The sequence below is a fragment of a genome, unplaced genomic scaffold (assembly GCF_019419815.1).
Source record: "Pyrus x bretschneideri cultivar Hongxiangsu unplaced genomic scaffold, Pyrus_bretschneideri_v1 Contig33, whole genome shotgun sequence".
NCBI classification, from domain to species: Eukaryota; Viridiplantae; Streptophyta; class Magnoliopsida; order Rosales; family Rosaceae; genus Pyrus; species Pyrus x bretschneideri.
Genome location: NW_025999646.1, coordinates 1,640,826 through 1,664,180, shown reverse-complemented (window position 1 = coordinate 1,664,180; position 23,355 = coordinate 1,640,826). Strand labels below are relative to the sequence as shown.

The following is a 23,355-nucleotide window of genomic DNA, read 5'->3' as shown; positions in this document are numbered from 1 at the left end:
AATTTTTAAATCTTTTTTATTAGTTTTTCTTATATTTTATTCTCTAATGGTGTGTGTAATTTGTAATTTACATTATTAAATTTCGGTTTTAGTTAAGACAGCAAGACAGACGCATCAACTTGGGAAGGGGATCCTTTCCCATCAACTACCAAAGCAAAGGAAACAACAAATATATTTAAAGCAAAAGGGCATATTGGTGGAAGGTGGCAGCCACTAAAGCTACGGACCCATATCTGCCCTCCCACTTTCCGTATCTTTTCATGTTTTTTTATTTATATGGTCACTGTTAAATTACATCAACATTTTATATTACTATTTATTTTTATTTTATTATCTTTATAAAAAAATAATATAAAATATTGATGTAATTTAATTATGATCATACCAAACAGTAAGGTACGAAAGGCACGAAAAGTAGAAGGACATACAATCCTTATCCTTATTCATGAGTAGTATTAAGACTACTTTAATAAATTCAAGTTGTTGCAAAAACCATGTTTATTTCAGAATACTTTTGGCAACATTTATTAATTCATTTAAAAATAGTCTTAGTGTTCAGAATTTTTATTTATTACCCGGACTATAACAATTAAAAATAATAAAATAGTCCAAATTATTAATATTTTAAACTCAAACAATTAAAATTCTTTCTATGCTAGAACCCACCCTAGCCTTGTTAATGGTTCTGCCGTTGGGCCTAGTTCCTAGGGAGTTAAGTGGCCTAGGCGAGGTCAAGGAGGAGACCTAGACGAACTAAACGGATTTAAGTAATTAATTTATCATGTATAGTATAATAAGTGTTTACTTATACTTAAAAGATACATAATTTTATTGGTAATATATAAATTGCAAAATAAAATGACATATAGATTATAAAGTATTATAATATAATACAAAATGAAAGTTATTGATTTCTGTCTAAGTGAGCGTCGCAACCTAGGTGAGTCTAGCCAGGGTAGGCAGACGACGCCTAGATAGTTTATTTTTAAAAGCATAAGGATTAATCCGGACGATAACCAACCGCTTACGGCTAGACAGAGATTTTTAGAACAATGATTAAAATAGATATATGCATGATTTTGAAAAATGAGAAGCCATCCATATTTTATATAAGGACCCCTTGCATTATTTATAATTCAATTATCAACAAATACATGATTTGGTTTAAAATTTTAGCCTCCTTTCCATTACCCTCATTTGATATATCCAATAATTGAACCACGTCGTCTTCTGCAAGTGTTGTGCAGCTGTCGATCGGTGCATGCACAGTGCTTCATGTCCTCCATTTAAAGTGACCTGGGAAACAAATCAAAACCACAATCGATCTCAAGGATTATTACAAACCGTAGCCTATGCCCTTTGCTTCAAGTATGAGTAATTACCAGCCATTGCTATCCCTTCACATTGCAATGTATCCATGGTTTGCCATGGGACACTTAACCCCCTACCTCCACCTCTCCAACAAATAAATTAAAGCAATAGACGGTAATTCTAGTTATAGTAAATAAATTGCATATAAGTAAATAAAGTTTGTGATAATGGCTTTAATTCAGCACCATTCACATAAATCAAAACTTAAAGCAGTAGGCGGTAAAACCGTCCATGGTAAATAAATTGCTTTAAAGTAAATAGAACTTGTGAAAGAATTTTAAGCCAACATCATTCACATAAATAAATATATATATATTTTTCCTTCTTTTTTTTTTCAGATGGTGTAACACCATCCAAAAACTTTTACCTTTTTTATTTATTATTATTTTCTTATTCATTCACATGCTGCACAATTTCATAAAAAAACCTTTGCTTTTTGTTTTCTTTCACATGGTGCGACGTACCTTTCCAAAGCTTTTTTTTTTTTTTTAGAGTTTTAACGAAAAGCTAGAGGTACTGTTCACTTTAACGAAAAACCATATTTTTATACTAAAATGTCAATCCTGGTACTATTCAATTTCCCATTTATTTTGTCCTTATCGTTAAAACTCAAAGTTTTAAAGTCATTTTCATTAGTTTCTTTTTTTCTTTTTTTTTGTCCTTATCGTTAAAACTCAAAGTTTTAAAGTCATTTTCATTAGTTTTTTTTTTTTTTTTGGAAACCGTACCTTTCCAAAGCATTGGCCCCATTGCCCTTTTTATTTTTGTTTTCATTTCACAACTCTAAGTCATTTTAGTTACTCAGGAACTAATAGTAACAATAAGTTACAATTGGTGTTCCTCCTCCAGTGAGTTTCGAAAAAGTCGAAACGGTTCCCATAAGTTTTAGAGTCAAGAGTGTCTACAACTTATGGGAAGATCAAAGTATTAAATTTAGCTCAAATTTTAGTATGATATGGATAAAAGGATATCGAACAACTTTTGTGAAGAAACAATTTCGATCTGAGCTACCGAAATGGAGTTTTGGTACTCATAAGGTGCCTATCCAATTTTTTGCGGAAATTAGAAACTGGTTTGATATTTCAGGCATCTGCGATGATCGCACCGTTGGAATTTTCTAAAAAATTGATATGTTGTAGGTACTGGACGGACGAACAACTTTGAAGAAGAAAGTATTTTAATCTGATGTCTGCAAGTTGGAGTTCCGAGGCTGTTTACATGGTTAGATTCTCTCCGAATTTTGAGTATGTACTTTTTTGTTTTTGCAAAGGATGATATACAGTCATACAACAACATATATATATTTGCTTCGAAAAATCAGTAGTACAAAGATTTTAAGATGAAATGAAAAGATTTTCTTATCTGTGAGATTCCAGGCAACAGAGGTGAACATGATTTGTGGCGTTGTGCTTTCCACTGACACGAGAGCTTCTCGTGCTGATAACGTATTATAAAATTGACGGTGTGTGCAGTGGAATAAATGAAACAAGATACAAAATTTACGAGGTTCCTTTACAGTTAGTGTGACTAGAGTACGTCCTCAGGACAGCAGTGATGCTTTCATTATAATTTAGAATAATGAAAGTACAAAAATAACTCTCTCTATTATCTCATCGCCTCTTCCTCTCTTATATCTCTTCCTCTTTCATGAACTTCTTACTTATGTTGTGTGAAGTTTGTACTTATATAGAAAATAGGAGTAGTGTGCAGCAAGCTTTAGACAATGGAATGACCTATTATTTAATTCTTTAAGTAAACATCTACTGTTTTACGACATAATTTATATTATTAAATTTCGGTTTTAGTTAAGACATACACATCAACTAGGGAAAGGGATCCATTCCCATCAACTAGCAAAGCACAAGAAACAACAAATATTATTTAAAGGTAAAGGACATATTGGTGGGAGTTACCAGCTACTAAAGGTACATACCCATTGTTCATGAGTTGTATTAAGACTACTTTAATAAATTCAAGTTATTGCAAAAACCATGTTTATTTCAGAATACTTTTGGCAACATTTATTAACTCTTACTTTTCTTAAAAATAGTTTTAGTGTTCAGAATTTTTATTTATTAGATGGATCATAATAATTAAAAATAATAAAATTATTCAAATTATTAATATTTTTAAACTCAAACAATTAAAATTCTTCCTATGCTAATCACCCTAGCCTTGTTACTGGTTCTGTCATTGGGCCTATTGTCCAGGCGGTTAGGTGGTCTAGACGAGGTCAAGGCGGAGGCATCGACGAACTAGACGGATTTAAATAATTAATTTATCATGTATTGTATAATAAGTGTTTGCTTATATTTAAAAGATACATAATTTTATTGGTAATATATAAATTGTAAAATAAAATGACATTTAGATTATAAAATATTATAATATAATACAAAATGAAAGTTATTGATTTCTGTCTAAGTGAGCGTCTCGACCTAGGTGACTCTAGACGGGGTAGGCAGACGCCTAGACAGTTTATTTTCAAAAGCCTAAGAATTAATCCAGATGATGACCAACCGCTTACGGCTAAGCAGAGATTTTTAAAACAGTGATTAAAATAGATAAATGCATGATTTTGATAAAAGAGAAGCCATCCATATTTTATATAAGGACCGTATTTATTCCCTTACATTATCTATAATTCAATTATCAACCACTACATGATTTGGTTTAAAATTTTAGTCTCCCTTCCATTACCCTAATTTGATATATCCAATAATTGAACCACGTCGTCTTCTGCAAGTGGTGTGCGGCTGTCGATCGGTGTATGCACAATGCTTCATTTCCTGCATTTAAAGTGACCTGAGAAACAAATCAAAACCACAATCGATCTCAAGTATTACTACAAACCGTAGCCCTTGCCCTTTGCTTCAAGCATGAGTAATTACCAGCCATTGCCATCCCTTCACATTGCAATGTATCCATGGTTTGCCATGGGACACTTAACCCCCTACCTCCACCTCTCCAACAAGCTAGCCGAAAGAGGCCACAGAATCTCCTTCTTCGTACCAACCAAAACCCAGCAAAAATTACAAGCTTTAAACCTCCACCCTCATCTCATATCCTTCATCCCCATCACCGTCCCTCATGTCGACGGCCTTCTGCCGGGCGCCGAAACCACAAACGATGTCCCTTTCCCTTCCAACTCTCTCCTCATGGACGCCATGGACCTCACTCAGCCAGCAATCCTGCAATTAATTTGTGAACTAAACCCTAATTTTGTTTTCTTCGACTTCACGCCATGGTTGCCAAAATTGTTACGTCAGCTAGGTACAGGCATTAAATCTATATACTATATCATTATTAGTCCTGCAATTGTGGGTTATGTGAGAAGCCCAGAAAGAAAAGTACTAATGGAGAAATCGGTGTTGACGGAAGATGATCTTATCAACGAACTTATCAACCCGCCGCCATCTTTTCCACCATCTTCAATCAAGCTACCAGCACACGAAGCTCGAATGCTGGCGCCATTCCTGCTGAAGGAGTTCGGCAGTGGGATGAAATTAATCGAGCGCCTAAACATCTCCTTGAAAGACTGTGACGCGGTGGCTTTCAGGACTTGTAGGGAGATGGAAGGGAAGTACTGCGATTATCTTGAAACCCAATTGAGAAAGCCGGTGCTTCTCGCAGGGCCGGTGGTGCCAGAGACTCCGACTACAGAGTTGGACGAGAAGTGGGCAAAATGGCTTGAAAGGTTCGAAGCCAAAAGCGTGATATACTGTGCGTTTGGAACTGAATGCGTTCTGAAAATTGATCAGTTTCAAGAATTGTTGTTGGGTTTTGAGCTCACGGGTTTACCCTTCTTCGCTGCACTGAAGCCGCCGATGGGAGTTGAAGCGATCGAGTCAGCGTTGCCGGAAGGGTTTGAAGGGAGGGTAAAAGGAAGAGGGGTTGTGAGTTGGGGTTGGGTGCAGCAGCCATTGATGTTGAAGCACCCTTCTGTTGGGTGCTTCGTGACGCATTGCGGTCCATCGTCGTTGATGGAGGGGCTGGTGAGCGAGTGCCAGCTTGTTCTGCTGCCAAACGTGGCGGATCAGCTAGCCATTGCAAGAGTGATGGGTCGTGATCTGAGAGTTGGAGTGGAGGTTGAGAAAGGAGAGGAAGATGGGGTTTTTACGAAGGAGGGTGTTTGCAAGGCTGTGAGAGATGTGATGGATGAGGAGAGCGAGGTGGGAAAGGAAGTGAGGAGAAACCATGCAAAGTGGAGGGAGTTTCTTTCCGGTAAAGGGCTTGAGAACTCCTATATTGACAGTTTTGTGGAGAAGCTGCATGCGCTGCTTGGCTTAAATTAGTAAAGTTTCATAGAGTTTAAGTATTGACGGTTAAGAGTGTGCCCCCTTGTACTGAGATTATATGGTTTGATTAGTTAGGTGGTTAGATAAGTTTGTTCTAAGACAAGTATAAACACTACTTCCCATGTATTACTTGGTTGTTAAGAAAACATAATAAGAATATTCAGTTCCCTCAATTTCCCTGTCTTTTTCTCTCGCTATGTTCATCAAGATCTTCATCATATATTGGTTAACATGGTATTGATTGCCTTCGTAGCTTACGCGTGATCTTTCTATCCTTTTCTCTGCTTCCGCTCACCAAGATTTGGTATTCGTCTTCTTTGAATTGTGGTTTTTGCCACTGCAATTCAGCTCATCTTCTTGAAACCCTCTCAATCTAGGTTTTGGTTGATCTTGATCTTCGACCGATCTTCTGCATCTTCTCAATTTGTGCACACCAGGTGCTTGTGACGAATCTTTAGTGACATTTTCTTACAGAATCAAGCTTTGTTGATCGCATTCTATTTCACGAAGACTGCATCACAACTTCAAATTCTTAAATCTCCAATTACGGCCCTGAGTCCTTTAGTTCCAATTTCAGTGAGTGTGTAACTTGATGACTTGAACTACCTAAATTGGCACTTCCAATCGCAGCTCATGCTGGAAAATAATTGTGTCATGGGATTTGTAGATGTATCTAATCCTTGTCCGGTTCAGCACACCTCTCAATCTAGTGACTTTAGTATAAACTCTACTGACTCTTATTCTTTTGTGGAAAGTGATGCTTTTGTTGTCTGGAAGATGCATATGATCTTGCCATTATGCGATTAATTACTGCTACACTTTCATCTGTTGCTATGTCATGTGCAATTGGTAGCTCTAGTTCTAAAGATTTGTGGATTAGGTTGAAAGAACAGTTCTCAACTGTTTCTAGAACTAGCATTATTTTCCAAATGAAATCCAATTTACAAACTATTAAGAAGGGGTAAGATACTATCACTCAATACTTGTATAGAATAAAAGAAGTCACAGACTATTTAGAAAAATAGTAAGAAATTTGCATAAGTTTTATTACTAATCCTCCAGATTGGTATGCACATATTCACAAGGAGAAAGCTAGGCATATAGTCATGATTAATGAAGAGTCATTTAGATTATCCTCTATCTCCCCACACATGTGGACTCTTTAATACAAAAATATTTTAAGATTTCGAGGGATCCAAATGTTAGCCTTAGATGAGTTTGAGGATTTTAGGTAAGATATGGTATTAGTAGCAGAAGAAGAAGAAATGTATATTTACAGTAAGACAAGAATCAATCATCAGCCTTACTGGAAGCCTTAAAATTTCAAAGAAACAGCAGAAAGGTACTACAAAGTAAAAGAAGATAGAGAAAGAGATGCATAACTAATCGAAGGCGATAAACAATACTGAAACAACTTGACAGAAGAAGAGTTGCATAACATCGATAACATGATGGAAGCATAAAGAGCTGGCAGCAAATTGGCATAAGTTGAATAGTATCATGTAAAATAATGTATTTCCAGACAGAAATGTCAACATCATTGTGAACCCTACTATAATAATAAAATAATGGCATAAGAATAAATAAAGAAAAGATCTTGATCTATTATGAACTTTTCATACACAAAATGTCTTTTTGATTAAAAATGTGCTGCCAAATAATGTTTATCAGAAGAAGAAGGGGATCCAAGGGATTATTGAGATTGAAAATCCGAATTTGGTAAAGCCGAAGACCATGAAAGCTCGAGACGTTGATGTAAGTTCTGCAATTTACTTTGACAATGGCTGTGAATTCTGATAGTGGATTTTGTGAAAGAGTAATATTTGTTATTTTCTCTACAGATGGGAACGACAACTGAACTCTCAAGGCGTGAAAGGTTTGTCCGTGGATTATAAGTTCTATTCGTATTTCTTCTTTTATCCTAATCGGTTTTGACATCCTCAATTTTTGTTCGTTTGTTTTCAGAGAAGAATTGGAGAAACAGAGAGCCCGCGAGAGATATATGAGGCTGCTAGAACAGGGAAAAACTGAACAAGCAAGGAAAGATTTAGGTATTTTGTCGTGATTATGGTTTGCAAAGAGTAACTATTAGTGTCCCTCTCATCGCACATTCACGTGATGAGAGAGACACTAAGGGGATATACAACCGGCTACATGTTAGAATCTCTCTGATTCAAGACACGGTTGTTAGCTGACGTATGGATTGGCTTGCAGCTTGCCTCGTAATTTTTGTTGTCGAGTTACAATGGCGTCAATATTTTTTGCTGCACATTTTACTGCTGAAAAGGCTTGTTAGATATGGGTTCTTTAGAGAAGAACAAGAGGCTCCTATGGGCTGGATTTGCACTTTCACTGCTATAGTTTGGAATTTCTTGTTGATATCATTTTGTTGATCATGCAGAGCGTTTGGCGCTTATACGAGAGCAAAGGGCGGAAGCTGCTAAAATAGAGAAGAAGAAAAAGCTGGTAATGTTTCTGAGACCAGCACAACTTATTGCTTGTTGCTTTGTTCCGTTTTTTCTTTTTTTTCGTGTCGATTTCTCTTGTTCTGGATCTTCAGGGACTGTAATTGCTCAACTCCCAATTGTTTCAGCTAGAGAACAGAAGAAGGTTGAAGCCCGCAAATGATCAACTTGAAGCAAAACAAACTCATGCTGCTGTTAGAATTTTATTGTGGAAAAATTATGTAGGTAGAACCCCGTTGAATTTTTAAACCACTTAGTGACTTTTGGAATATTTACTGTGTAAAACAATCATTGGGCAATTTGAAAATTGAAGTGCTTATCCATTGGGGGCGTAATTTTAATCGGCTTTCTCTAAAAGCAGTTTACAAAAGTATAAGATTTTTTGTATTTTTTATTTTATTCGGTTTTATGCTGGTATTATTTGGTGTAAGAGCTACTTTTATGGAAACTTTAACGAGAAACTCTCAATACTATTTATTTTAACAAAAAATCAAATTTTTACTTTAAGAAGTCAATCATAGTAATATTCATTTACAACACTTTTTTGTAATGTTTGTTAAAACTTAAAATTTTCAAGTTCTTTTCGTTAGTTTTCCTTGCTCTTATTTGTAGAATTGCAAAAAATGTTCATCTTGTCAAAAGAGTAGCTTGGCAGTTGCTCGCCACGCAGTATGACGTCATTTTTGCAATTACTTGCCACGTTTAGATAATATTAATGTTATTAATCTTATGTAGTTGATATACGGTTTGTTTGGAGATGTTTTAAAAGAAATTGAAAGTGTTTTTGGTGAAATTTTTGTTGTTTTAAAAACATTTTAAATGTTTTTGAAGAAGTACCAGATGTGTGTTTTTGGCATAAAACATTAATGTGTTTTGCAAGAAGCTTTTTAAAGTGTTTTTTTCAAATTCAATTGAATTTTTACTTTAATTATTTTAAAAACACTTCTAAACGAGTTTAATTTTGTCGATATTGGTTAACCGGTCCAACCTAGTTCATCAGATGCGAGAGTGAGCCACCTGTTCAATTGGACAGGTGGCAAAACGACGGAATATAGGCATACTCTTGAGCGAAGCCAGAAACACAATCAAAACCGGAGGCACCGATTCACCAGAGCCATGACTGAACCCAAACCCGATACACCTCAAAACGTTCCTCCTTCTGAGATTAACAACACCGCCCATACTAGCAAACCCAGCAGGAGTTTCTCGGGCGAAAAGGTCCGCTTCCCAAACCCGCCCGACCCTCAAATCCCAGACGCGGCGACGCTTCGGGAGCAGTGGAAGTTCGCCATCAGGCAGTACAGCAAATGGTACTCTCACGCCTGGGGCACCGCCATTCTCGCTGGAGCTTCCTTTTTCGCCCTCGGTTGGTTCATCAAGGGCGGTAATCCTCTGCCCTCCGTCGGCCGCCACGACGATTCTCCTCCTCCTCCTCCTCCCGACGAATCCGAGGAAGCTCGACGCCCATGAGCCTCACCTCTCCCCCAGTTCCTGGTGAGCTTGTCTTCCTCTGTGTAATTTTAATTTCAATTTTGGGTAATTTCAATTTTAAATCAATAGGTCGGGACTCGGATTGGATATGATATTTTTGGGAAATTCAGTGGTTTGAATTGTTGGATTGTGATTCATTTGGCTTAAATTGGACTAAAATATTAAGCTATTGTTAGTTGTATAATCTAGCTGAATATAAAGCAACCGTTTTCAGATAACCAAAAGCGCTTCTGACAATCTATTTCCGTAAAAACACCTAGCTTGTTCATGCAGAAACACTTCCTAGAAAGCACTTAATGTACTTGTTTGCATTTGCTTTTAAAATAACTGAAAGTCCTTTTGGTTATTTTAAAAGTACATTCAAACAAGTTCTAAAACATTCAAGGCGCTTTCTAGAGAAGTACTTCCAGACGAGCCCCGACAAGAATTACATGTCTGCATCTGTGAGGAAGACAAACGGAGCGCTGTTGCGTTTTGATTGTTTTCCAACACTTCTTGTTAAAGTTACTGATCCACGATCTACTGATAAATGCAGATGTCACGTCTCTAAGGAGCTGGTTCGGTACATCGGATCGGTGCGGTGCGGCGCGGCTTGAGCATTCTGTGGAGTGTTCTTAGATACTATGGCTGTGAATATGTGTACAATCTTTGTCAAGAGTCATTTGGCTGTGGCTGTTTTAGTTTGTTCCCCTACCAAACTTCTTCCACTTATTGCTCTATAAATCGAACTTTGAGGAAGCAATATTGCCGGGAGAATTCGATTTTTCATCCGAATTCAACGATGAAGATGGTGGAAACCATAGCAATCACGAAATTTGTGAAACGAAGGAAAACTTTTGGAACCTGATTAATCACCATTTCGTTTTGAATTTCTAGTTTTCAGTTCTTGTGCTTGAGATGGGGCAAAGTTAATCGTTTTCCGACGCTCACGGAAGGAATGCCCACTTTCAGCTCAAAAACAACCAAACTTTATATAAAACTCAACCAAGAAAGAATAATTACACAAGGGGAAGCAAGTAGTTCAAATCGAATCAAAGGAAAAAACAAGAACATATCCTTAACATCCTAAATTTTGCGCTAAACATAGACAAGCTTTCGAGCATCTGAAGCATAGTGTTCAAAGAGTTAATATCCTGTCGAGAAAGCAATGTCGTGGAGTCAGGTCAACCTCTGTGTATGGACATGACCTCGCCCGATAGAACGTCAAAAGGCACTCGAAAAATTCCGGCAAATTTTACGTAGAGCAACACCCGACTTGCTTCACAGCTGATACGTCGTCCTTTCCCCCGACATTGATTGTTTGTCCTTTGGGCAAGGCTGCTGGGTCATCCCCAATGTCAAGGGCCTTCCGGCTCATAACGCGGTAGATTTGGGTCAGCACTTCGGTGAAAGCATTGTCGACGTTCATAGACTCGAGGGCAGACGTTTCCATGAAAAAGGTGTTCTCTCGTTCAGCAAACGCCTTAGCGTCATCAGTGGAAACAGCTCGCAGGTGACGCAGATCTCCCTTGTTTCCCACTAGCATGATCACAATGTTGGCATCTGTGTGATCGCGAAGCTCCTTCAGCCATCTCTCCACATTCTCAAATGTAACATGACGAGTAACGTCATAGACAAGTAATGCCCCAACCGCGCCTCGATAGTATGCGCTTGTGATTGCACGATACCTTTAACAAAAGAAAAGCAAAACGCAATGTGAGATATTAACACTGGCCGGGATTAGTTTACACCACAACAAACAACATACAAATCTATTAAATGAAGGACAAAATGTTTGAACTTGTATGATTACGATGGTTTAACAACCGTAATGACATGTCAATTTGTGACGTAGCTAGAACAACCACCTTACCTAGTAATCTCGAAATGCAGTAAACTGCGCTAAACCCGAAAATTATAGCAGAGTGAAATGTGACCTAATTAAGTGAACAATATTTGCTTACTCAAAGAAAGAGTACGAGTTCCTACTCAAACTTATTCGTTGTCGATTCATAGAACTCCGTTTTTATAATCAGATTCGTTCATATTATAAATCACTCTATAAAGATCCCCTCTGTAAAAATTGAATTAAAACTAAGTTCGTTTAGTCATTGAACTATATAAAAAATTAACGGAATAGGTAAAAGCATTACCAACCGTCTATGTATTTGCTAAAATAGATTAACAAAACGACCTTAGTTTTAATTCATTTTTTACAGAGATGATCTTTACAGTGTGATTTATAATATGGATGGTTTTGATCATAAGCACAAAGCTATGTGATTCAAACAAGAAGGAGTTTTGAGTAGGAGTTCCTACTCATCTAGCCAAACATTGTTCTAATTAAGTATAGGATACTTGTCTAAACAACACTCCACAAAGCAACAGAGCTAAATCAACAAACTACAAATGTAAAAACGCCGGAAACTGTGTATTGTTGCATTCTACTAATACAAGCAAACCAGAAGTTCAAGCAGAGAATTAGCATTGCATCATGGTTGTCATACTTCACGAAGATTGTTCGAGACCGATTCCAAAAACAAATACAAACGGAGTAAAATTCAGCTCAGCTAACTAAAACAATGGGAAATGAAAACTTCAACATTTTCATTAACAATTTCATGATATCTTCCTCGGCATTCTCCGCAACCAAACAACACCCATCAAACAAACAGACTTGTAAAAAATAATCCTTCTTCGATCCAGAAGCAAGATTATCAAATCCGTGCAATATAATATAAGCCAAACAACACCAACCAAGAAAACCCAAGAAAAAAACACGAGAATGTGAATTCCAAGATCTAATAAAAAACTAGAGAATTATAAAAAAACAGAGAATGTGGATCCGAACCTTTCCTGGCCGGCGGTGTCCCAAATCTGGGCCTTGACAACCTTATCGTCGACCCGAATGCTTCTGGTGGCGAACTCGACGCCAATGGTGGACTTGGATTCGAGGCTGAACTCGTTCCTCGTGAACCGGGACAAAAGGTTCGATTTTCCGACGCCAGAGTCGCCGATCAGCACCACCTTGAACAAGTAATCGTAATCGTCGTCCGCTCTGTACGCCCCCATCTCCTTCCCCAAAATTCAATTACTGCAAAAATGGGCTGAATCTTTGTCGTCTTTTTGTTCTTGGGTTTTGTCTTTTTCTTTCGATTTGGAAGGAATGAGAGGGAGTTTTGGGATGATGGGTTCGATGGGTTTTTGGCAATTAGTTTATAAATAATGAAGAATCATGGCGGTGGAGGTGTGTATGTGAGTTATGGGGTGAATGGGTTTTGTTAGATTCTGAGAGAAATATATAGCAAAATGGAGGATGAAGACGGCAACCCAACCAAAGCAAGCTGGAATGATTAACGACCCCCGGTCCCAATTAAAAGCTCTCAACCTTTGTACCTTTGGTCGCACCAACTAAAGAAATTGTATTGTTATGCCGACATGTGTTTGCTCCTTTGTATTCGAGAATGAGTAAATGTAACGAGGATGATAATAGTGTTTTAGTTAAAACAAAGAAGAAACCCGAGGGTATTTCCGCTCTTTCACTGTTGCTGAATAGTGTCGGGCTCAATCGGTTTTTAGTATGTATAATGTGTGAAACCACTTGCTAGGCAGTTGGGGACAAAAAAGTTTGTATTCGACATGGTACGTTTTGCATTTTATTCTTAATGTTGATGAATCACACGATAGTAGTCAGGAAGAGGTTAAAATGTCTCTGTGAATCTTTATGTCCACTATAAGAATGACTGCTATAGTGAAATTACCGGCTAGTCCCTTTTTATTTAAATCGTGTTATTTATTTGGAACGTTAAAGAGGGAGAGAGTGAGTTTAGCCTCATAATGGGCTAACAATAATGAGGTTCAAATTTGCCTTTGGCGAGAATTGAACTTAAGACTTTTCACTTACAAGTAAATAGGAACACCACTAGATTGTAGTAAGTTGTTGTTTCTTTTATTTAAAACATGAGAGGAAATTGTAGCAATGATCCCTCAACTTTAACACAATTGGATGGTCCCCAACTAAAAATCCATAACTATTGGTTCCTTAACTCATCAAAACGTGCATATATAGTCATTTTCGTCAACACTGTCAGAACTTCGGTCAAGGTGAGTCATGTGCATAGCACGTGAGGCTAAATTAAGCGGCAAATATGGAAAACCACATAAGAAAAATTGTTGCAATGGTCTCTCAACTTTACCTAATAGGAGAAATTGTCCTTCAACTTTAATCCAACTGTAGCAATTGTCCTTCCAACATAACTTATTTTGACGAAATTCTAATGGAGTTGAGGAAAATGATCATAGTTGCACGTTTTGATGAATTAAGGGATCAATGATCATAGATTTTTAGTTGAGAAACCATTAAACCAATTATGTTAAAGTTGAAGAATCATTATTACAATTTTCTCATAACATGAAGGCGAAGGGTCCAATTGTTATTACAGAAAATATAGACACCAAAATTCTTGTGGAAATGTATAATCTTATTTGGATTCAACACCATATACTTATTTTTTGTTGTTGCTGGAACTTGGAACCATATTAGGAGAAAGGTCAACTCTTCTAGTCTCTTACGACTATCAACTTTATAAAATTCAATGTTTACCATTTCAAATTTGAGTTTCTTTTGGTATGAGTAATACTCATTCGATAAACATCCAACCAAAAAAATTTTGAAAAATGATGTCCAATAAGATACGTGATTTCTCAGATTTATGAAAGACAAAATAATTGGTTACTTCCGCGTATTCATGACCATTTCTAACAGACACATGATTAATTTGAGGTTTATTATATAAGTTTTAAATCATAACAAAGTGTTAGGATCATGGACAAATATTTTTACACTCCTTGTTAGCCCTTTGATCCATTTACATATAAGGGTCCTGATTAAAAGCTAAAGCGATTTTTATTAAGCTAATAGGTAATGTGGCAATGACATGGAAAAAAAAATATAACATTCAATTAAAATATTGATTTAGGGGTTGTATTCGGTTGATATTTTGAAAGATTTATAAGAGTTATAAATTTGTAGAGTTTAATAGAGTTTCGTAAACTCTATATGAATTTTGGGTGAAATCATTAGAAATTTAAGGGGAAAGATGCATAATTTTCTAAAGTGTAAGAAGCGCTATAAAATTCATTCAAATTCCTCCAACTCTTCATCTTTTAGCGGGTCATCTGTTTTGCAACTTAAAGATAAATTTGATGAAATTGGCGATCTCAATTATATATCAATGCAATTTAAAAATTGAACGGACATGAAAATCAAAATTAAAAGTTCGAATGACAAAGTGAAACAAGGTGTAGAATTCAAAGTTGGTTACTAGAAGTTTTTTAAACAAAAAAAAAAAAAAAAAAAATCTAACCGCTCTTGTTTCACGTCAATTTCCGGATTAATTATTTACATGAAACCTTCAAATCACATACGAAGGGTTGGGGCCGGGGAAGAAAATCATTTTTTGTGAGGATTTTAGGAATTTCTATATTTTATCAAATCATTGTACATTGTGTGGTCAGTTTTCGTTAAATATTATTTGTGTTTAATTTTAAACAAAAAAAATTAAATAATTTCTAATCGCACTATATACGATAAATAGTTAAGATGTGGAAATTCTTATGATTCTCACAAAATTAATCCGGATGGGATGCAATTCCGGCCGGGAGCATGTAAGAACAGTCCCAATTCTCTTCAGTCTTCACTCTTCACCCACTCGTGGGGGCATGTAAATGCAGATTACTGCAGGGGTAGATCGGATTTGGATCCTCACAATATCTTCTTCCTGAAAATCCGGGAGATCAATGAACACGAACCGTTGATAAAAAATCGTGCAGTCCTCCAACAACCATCCCTCCCAGAAACCCTGGATACATTGAAACAGAAAGCAACTGATGATCAGATATTTCATGATTTCTTCTTCCTTCTTCCACCACCATGCTTTAAAATCCCTTTCCACCCCCTCCTGTGTAGTAAGTGTCGATCTTTTTCCACATCATACGTGATAGTTCATGCAAAAAATAAGTACAAGTGACTAGTGTATGTGACGGGGTAAGTCTAGCCTCATGTAGCTATATCCTATAGGGGGAAGGAATTTAGCCAGACCTGCAGGTCTTTGATATATCTAATCGAAACATATCACTCAATCAAATCCAAGTAATAACACTAGCTACATATACTATTGGCCTCTGAGATTGCAAATTTGCACGTAACAAATCTGCACCACTAAAAAATAGTTGACCTAGAGCTAGCTCTCCTTAATTCGGAAGGATGTGGATCCTCTAAACATATTCGTTTATCTTATATTATGCGGTAAAAAATTATTATAATTTTTTTATTTAAAATTGTATATAAACAGTACCTGACAAAAAATGGCCACACGATAAACGGATGTGATTGGAGGATTCCCATGATTCTCACAAAGAGAAGAAATTTTTCATTATAACGAGAGTACACTATTTGTTTTTATGTAAGTGGTGGAAATTTTTATTTTTTAAGTTATTAACTTTTTAACATATATATCTCACTATTTATATAGTAGCACATAATGTATCATTTCGTGTATCAATCACACTAAAAAATCTCTCTACTAAAAGATCCGGCGATGATCCTCTTACAATCTGCCTTGCCTTCTCCTGATGATCATCGACTGGAAAGCATGTACATACAGCAAAAGAATGCATGTGGAAGAAATTAAACACACAGCTGTGGGTTGTGCCGGGTGTTTGTCAAACATTAATACTTTTCCGTTTCTGCTCAGGCCCTCTGATTCTGATTGATATGGATTGTCGATGCAAGATGTGTATATATATGTTTTTAAATGGTGATGATCTATTGTATCCAAGTATTGCCGAAGCTGAAAGGCACCCTGCTCACTTTCTGTATGTGCGGATCCATTAAAAAGCCCTAATCTCATTATGCTGTGTGTATTCATTCATACATAAATATACACATGTATGCATATGATCTACGCACACATATAGCGCACCGGATCAAGAACTTGGCAGCATATATAGGTGTATGAATGTTATATATTAAATACCACTCATGATCACCTTTTTTTTCATCTTAATTTATTTTTCTTAGGAAGCCCTAAGTTTCTCCTTATAGTAAGTACGCATGCCCTAAGTTTTTCATGAACAAACGATGACACATCAACATAGAATTAACAGTGCATATACTGGATGGTTAACGAATATCAATGTGGTAAGAAAGGTGCGCTCGAGCAAGCAAATTTTTGTGTATATCAAAAACATGATCACATAGTTTTATTATTCTAAATTTTTATTTATTATTATATATAAATGTGTAATAGGTTAAATATGTAACACTACTAGAGCATATCAATACAAATATATAAATTTAAGGGGTATTTTTTGAGTAGGACGTGACAGAGTTCGAGGTTAAATATGTAAAACTACCATTGAGTGCGCCTACGGCAAGGCCATATTTGACCCTATGACCTGGCTAGCTAGATATACTAGTTCAATTCATTACTAATTTATATACTTTTGGTCTGCACAATTGGTTGCAATTCCTACTAATTTAATTTATGATCAACTTTTTTCATCTAAATATCATACATCTCTCAGTTTACAATTTTGGCAAAGCAATACATATGACCACAGTTCTCTTTAGCCAAATATTGTTGGACAGTTGATTATCGTAGCGTGGCAGTTAGATCTAAATTTTGGGTGGAAGATTCAGAACAAGGTTAAACAATTGAAAAGTATCAGACATCTGGATTCCTTCAACTAAAAGAAACTGAGTCGAAAAGTAGCAGAAAATTGTGAGGATGATATCATTCATTTGAATTTGAGTTTTCCTGCATGCACATGAGCATGATGTGCAGGTTAAAACTTTCATAGAAAAAACACACCCCACAGGTAAATATATATAATCATCGTTTATATAACCAGAAACAGGTACACTAATAGTACATAAATAGGTCCACAAACTCTGAAATAACCCTAGATCCACAAAACGGAATGAAGCCCTATCTTATAATATTGCAAACCCTAACGCAGATTAAAGAAGACATATATATAGAAAAGACACACAGAACCGAGGCCCGTCTCTTCTAGCTTGCTTCCACCTCTTCTATATCTGCAATCCCAAAAAAAAAACATTAATGATCATCAACTAGCAAGCATAGATAAAATAAATATAAACATACACACACATTACAGTGGTATAGCTGGATAGCAACAAATAAAGAAGCAAAACAAATTTAAATCACTTTTTTTAGACAATAAGATAAAAAGGGCGACTCTAAGCTAATAAGACTCGTAACTTTACAAGGGTTGGGGGGATGTCTATCGTATACAACTTTACATTTACTTTGTAAAAAGACTATTTTCACGATTCAAATACGTGACATTTTGATCACAAAAGAACAACCTTTCAAACAATAAGATAGTCCAAACTAATTCTTATAAACTACGAGCAGAATTCGAACTTCAATAAGGAGAAATACAACGATATAGCTAACTCGCCTAAACCTAAATCTCTACTTTATCACATTGTTTTAATTTGGGAAAATACATAGAAAGGAACCAAATAACATATTAAGGTTAAAAAAATAACTAGCATAAAGAAATAAAAAAATAAAGAAAAATTAAGTGTGAAATTAGTATACCAGGTAATAGAAAGAGCCATGGTGGAGAGGGTGGAGGGTGAGACCCCACTCATTGGTGAGAACGGGCTGACCGGAGGAGTGAATGAGAACGGCGTCATCCCCGAAAGCCTCACGCACGTTGAAGGGACCCGCACCCACCTCGAATGCGACGTCGTTTATGAACACCGTTGATTTCGCCGGACCTCCCGGAGCCATTGCACCCGCTTCGCCAACACTACCTGTCCAAAACTCCAAACACCACCACATTAAGTCACACAATCACACAGTATGCCACGTCGTTTCATCAGTCCGATCTCATGATCTGAAAGGCGTATGTACGTGAACAGTCCGGTATTGTCCGGGTAGTAATTAGTCCAATCCAAACCCAAACACGTTATAGAACAGACTGGTCAATCAAAACCCATGCACACGTCCATCGTAACCCCAAACGCAAAAACCTAGCAAGCTAAAAGTTTCTTGCCGAACATAAAGACAAAACTACCCTCCCTTCCATACGTAATACATTACAAACATGGCAATCACCTTCATCCCAAAATACAAACCCATCATAAATCAATCCCACTTTGATACATTTTGGTATTATGTATCAATAATATATACATATGTGTGTGTGTGTAAGTGCTGTAGTCTAGCACTATATTATTATTTAACGTACATGGAATACCGCTATTATTTCGACAAAAATGGATAAATTGGTTGCAGATTAGAGCATTTCCCTTAGACAAGGACTTAATTTAGACAAATTTCTTATGTGCATTATCGCATATGGAGATCTATTTAGCAAAACATGAAATTTTCAGTTAATCTACCTTGAATGTTGTGAAACATGGGGGTTGGAACAGCAACAGTAGAAGCAGTAGAAGCAGCAGCAGCAGTAGTTGGAGATGTGGTGACATTGATATTGTAATTCAGGTGCTGCTGATTATCCACATTCTTCATGGCCTTGATCTGATCTTCCTGATGGTGATATTCTTTCCCTGATATTCCCCCATGGTTCATGATCTCACTCAGCAGGAGACTAGTGCAAGGCCCAATGTTATTATTATTAGTTTGCTCATGATTTGGAACATGATCCACATTAACCAGCTCAGAAAAGCAAAACCCTTGTGTCAAATTAGGATTAATGTTGCCCTGATGCACCGGAAAAAAGAACGGCGATTCAGGCAAGACCTCGTTGTGGTGAGGATGGTGAGGCTGGAAAAAGTTAGTGCTTTGGTTCACAGAAGCAATTGGAGAGTTGATTGAGACATCATGAGTGGAGAACCCCATGGAGAAAGCCTTGTTGTTTGGTGCTTTGGGGGATGATTTTTCAGAGGACGAGGAGGACGACGAAGGGGCGGCGGCATTGATGACATTGAGAGTGGTGGCTGCGGAGACGGGCGTGGAGATAGGAAGATGGGTGTGGCGATGATGGGTTTGTTGTTGCTTGGATGAGTTGTGGAGGTTGCGGAGCTTGTGCTTGCTTCTTGACTTTCGGTTTTGGAACCAATAGAACACATTGGCGTCTCCCACTTGACCGTACTCTTGCAGCTGAGCCCTAATCTTCCTGATCTCATCCCTCGGAGGATTCACCACCCCGGAGTTGAAGATTGCTTCGAGTATGCGAATTTGCTCCGGCTTTGGGTTCCATCTAGGTTTTGGCTCCGGATTGCGTTCTTCACACCCTCCCACTGTTACATTCACATAATTAATCAAAAATGTAAATGTACGTAAACTAAAACATATATAATAATTAGTAACAAATTATGCATATCATATGGATAATTAAAAAAACTATTATTATACACAGAAAAGAGATTTGAACTTGAGTGCAGATTTAGTGAAAAATAATTATAAAATATTGAAAAGAGTTTTAACATAAAGTGTTGAAGACGGTTATGAAGAAGTGAGTGATGAAATAGGAATTTGGGGAGTTACCTGAGGAGAAGGAGGAGGGTTGGTGGCAGCTGTTTGAGACGAGAGAAGGGCTGATGTCATGCTGCCATTGGTGGTGCGTGCTGCAATCAGCAGGCTTGGACTTGAACATGCTTGGCCAGTGTCTGTTTGATGAAGCCATGATGACGATGACGACCAAAGGGAGGGATAGCGAGACAGAGAAAACTAGCTAGATATTACAGTAGCTAGGAAGCTATGGGTATAGCCAACCAAAAGGGAAGGAGAAATCCTTTTCTGCTGTTTGTTTTTCTCCTTAGCCCACCAGAGCATCACTTCTTATAGTCTCATCACCTACTCCTGTGAGTTCAATATTTCTGTTGTTTATTAATTTAAACTTGTACAATAAATAAACACTAGCCCTTCCCCCACGGAGCAGGATTCTTTCGTCTTTTTTTTTTCCTTTCCCTTCTTTCCCCTCCAATTTGAACGTTCATGGTTAAACTACGTCAACATCTTATATTAATTTTTTACAAAAGAAGAAAGTCAAAATAGAGAATGTGAGGGGAGGGAATAGAAAGAGAAGGAGAGAGAATCCTAGTCCCTTCCCACGTCCCAAAGAAAATATAAAAAATAGGATACAAACTGATGAGAAATTATATAAATCAAACAAATATAATTTGATTTATATATAAAATGGGCAGAACCCACAACAGGAATCGCCTGCTAGAAAGATAAACAAGAAAGGAAATGAAAATAAATTTGTGTGGGGTGAAATTAAAAAAAAGAAAGTACTACTCTCAACCCATCCCTTCTTTTAGAATTTAGATTTAATACTAGCAAGTGAAAAGATGATGCATGAAATAATGCTTGTTCTCTAAAACTCTGAAAAGTATTACAAACCCAAATCCCCCCGGGACGAAAAGCAGGGAACTTAGAAAATAATACCTGCTGGGGGCTTAATTAGAATCTTCATCACAGAGAGAGAGAGAGAAGTGAGGACTGTTCTGACCAGTTTGTCTCCCTTAACTTTTTGTCTTTTGAGATTTGTAAAGAGAGGAATCCTGCTTGCTCTGATCAATTGTTTGGGGTTTTGCTTTGCAGTGCGTGGGGAATTAATTGGCCTGGGAGAGGTGAAGAGGGTGGAAGTGAGATGTTGAGATTATTCTAATGGGAAAGGTGGTTGTGGGAATAAATAGGGGAGGGGAGGGGTGTTTGAAAGTCAAGGCAAAGGGAGAAGGGAGCATGCAATGTAATGTAATTTGTAGGGTTTAACCGGAAAGCGGTGGTGTGAGTCGTGTAATAGTAATTGCATATCTCATATTGGGTTTATTTTGAACAAAAGTAACGTAGGCTTTTGGATTGACTCGAGGGCATTTATTTATTTATTGTCATTGTTAATATAATTTTTTTTTGAAATTAGTTGAAACTCTCTAGGTTCTTCTAATTTCTCAAATCCGCATAATAAGAAAAATATAAGACGGTAAGGTGCATGAAAAATATGTACCTATATTATTTAGTAATTTAGGAGTCGTTTCATAACCATTTTGTTTTTATATTTTAGTTTTCATTCCTTTAAAACTAAAAACTAAGGAGTTGTATTCAATTAAGATTTTGAAAGATTTTAAAAGAGTTATAAATTTCTGAAATTTAATGGAGTTCCATAGACTCCATGTCAAATTTAGGTGAAATCATTAAAAATATTAGGGATATGCCTGAATTTTTAAAGCATAAAAGACACTATAAAATCCCTCCAAAATATTTAATCTTTTAAAATACTTTAAATTCAAATCATAATTGAATTACATAAAGTTTTATGAACAACTTTTAAAATTCGGAATGAATACACTTGGATTCCTTATGAATTTTTATTAACTCTTTTAAAAACCTGATTGAGTACCCATAGACTTCCATGGATTCATTAAATACTTGATTGAATACATATGGATTTGTAAAGGGAAAAGAGTTGTTGGAGCCCTAGAAGCCTAGAACTTCACAGCCTCACGCTATCAGTGGTGGTTTATTCAGGTGATTTTTGGTTGAGTATTATAGAGGAAAGTGAGAGCTTCAATTTGACGATGTTCGTGTCAACCAGTTCTGTCGGAGATGGCCAAAATTTATGTCGAAAAAAATCCTGAAGGAAAAACAAGTTGGTGAGAGATCGCGAGTTTGTGCGCTAGATTTCTAGGTTGACTTTCCAACATGGTAAACTTTCTATTTCTAAAAATTACTATTCATACTAATTGTAAAAGACTAAAATGCCCATCATCTTTGGTGCTCGTAACTTTTTTATTTCAACTCCAATTCGTGAGTGATTTTCGCCTAAATGCTCGAAGGATCAATCTTTATCCATCTATTCTAAATTCACCCTCAAACACCAAAGTAAACATGAAATACGACTCTAAAATTGTTTTCTCAAAATTCTAAAATAAAAAACAATAAATTCCATAACAGAATATCACACACATTGAAAATGGCCATTACAGAAAAATGCTGGAGGCAAGGGAAGGTTAAAGTGCTGCGACGTGACTGTAGTGCTTGCCCCACTTCCTGGTTTTAGCTTCATCAGCTGATGGGTCAGTAGACTGATCAGTAGAGAAGAAAACTTCCTCAGCAATCATTTCGATTGGTTATGCCTAGAAAAATAAAAAAGCAACATGACTGATCTCTACAATACTTGTCAAACAGTACTAAAACGTATAAATAACTTGAACAGGTCAACTTATAATGTTAAAATTTTCATATACCACATATTTTACGATGAGTTTAAATTTTATGAATGATAATTGTTAAAAAAAATATTTATCTTATGACATGTTTCATGTTATATATAATATACGTTATGTAACTAATTTGAGTGATTAACAAAATTCACACGTGAAAGCAAGGAGCGCTTTGATAATATCTAACCTTTGACTAGTTAATTTCCTGCCAAGAAAAGGGTGTTTGACTGATTATTAATTTAATCTTAATGATCCATGGCCATTAGACCAATTCCTAAGGTATACTTTCTAAAAGTGCTTGCTGAACATTAAAGCAGGCACGATTAATCTCACGCGAAACCTCTTTTTTGTTTGTGGACTAGGGTTCATACTTGTCTACACGATTAAATGCAATATTGAGTCTCAGCTGGCATTTGTTTGTCGATAGTTATCAAGTGAAACAACCAAAGAAATAGTACTTAATCACAGAGAGATACTGAATCATAACTCGATGGCGCTGTTTGGGGTGATTTGAATTTTGTTG

The 23,355-nt window shown here is 36.5% G+C and overlaps 3 protein-coding genes and 1 non-coding gene across 4 annotated transcripts; 2 read left to right on the top strand and 2 right to left on the bottom strand.

The window, feature by feature from the left end:
- Positions 1-4,250: 4,250 nt before the first annotated feature.
- LOC103944147 (cyanidin 3-O-galactoside 2''-O-xylosyltransferase FGGT1) lies at positions 4,251-5,842 on the top strand. The gene has a single exon (XM_048591148.1). It carries the CDS (start codon positions 4,251-4,253, stop codon positions 5,664-5,666), a length of 1,416 nt encoding a protein of 471 aa, XP_048447105.1. The 3' UTR covers positions 5,667-5,842.
- Positions 5,843-7,338: 1,496 nt separating this feature from the next.
- LOC103944262 lies at positions 7,339-7,736 on the top strand. The gene is made up of 3 exons (XR_007260800.1): positions 7,339-7,424; positions 7,511-7,545; positions 7,635-7,736. It is a non-coding gene; the product is annotated as an uncharacterized LOC103944262 (transcript).
- Positions 7,737-10,570: 2,834 nt separating this feature from the next.
- Positions 10,571-13,018, bottom strand: LOC103944142 (ras-related protein RABA1f). The gene is made up of 2 exons (XM_009354554.3): positions 12,456-13,018; positions 10,571-11,292 (listed from the first exon to the last, which is right to left on the bottom strand). Exons 1-2 carry the CDS (start codon positions 12,674-12,676, stop codon positions 10,860-10,862), a joined length of 654 nt encoding a protein of 217 aa, XP_009352829.1. The 5' UTR covers positions 12,677-13,018; the 3' UTR covers positions 10,571-10,859.
- Positions 13,019-17,378: 4,360 nt separating this feature from the next.
- LOC103944141 (WUSCHEL-related homeobox 9-like) lies at positions 17,379-21,472 on the bottom strand. The gene is made up of 5 exons (XM_048591305.1): positions 21,058-21,472; positions 20,155-20,469; positions 19,047-19,907; positions 18,238-18,455; positions 17,379-17,705 (listed from the first exon to the last, which is right to left on the bottom strand). Exons 2-5 carry the CDS (start codon positions 20,291-20,293, stop codon positions 17,700-17,702), a joined length of 1,224 nt encoding a protein of 407 aa, XP_048447262.1. The 5' UTR covers positions 20,294-20,469; positions 21,058-21,472; the 3' UTR covers positions 17,379-17,699.
- Between the last annotated feature and the right edge of the window lie 1,883 nt (positions 21,473-23,355).

What these genes read in the sequence shown, in the direction of transcription:
- LOC103944147 (XM_048591148.1), top strand. Translation starts at nt 4,251, where the DNA reads ATGAGTAATTACCAGCCATTGCCATCCCTTCACATTGCAATGTATCCA.
- LOC103944142 (XM_009354554.3), bottom strand. Translation starts at nt 12,676, where the DNA reads ATGGGGGCGTACAGAGCGGACGACGATTACGATTACTTGTTCAAGGTG. An exon ending in GACACCGCCGGCCAGGAAAG is followed by an intron (nt 11,293 to 12,455) that starts GTTCGGATCCAC and finishes CTTTTGTTAAAG; the next exon opens with GTATCGTGCAATCACAAGCG.
- LOC103944141 (XM_048591305.1), bottom strand. Translation starts at nt 20,293, where the DNA reads ATGGCTTCATCAAACAGACACTGGCCAAGCATGTTCAAGTCCAAGCCT. An exon ending in ACCCTCCTCCTTCTCCTCAG is followed by an intron (nt 19,908 to 20,154) that starts GTAACTCCCCAA and finishes TGAATGTAACAG; the next exon opens with TGGGAGGGTGTGAAGAACGC. An exon ending in CATGTTTCACAACATTCAAG is followed by an intron (nt 18,456 to 19,046) that starts GTAGATTAACTG and finishes AGTTTTGGACAG; the next exon opens with GTAGTGTTGGCGAAGCGGGT.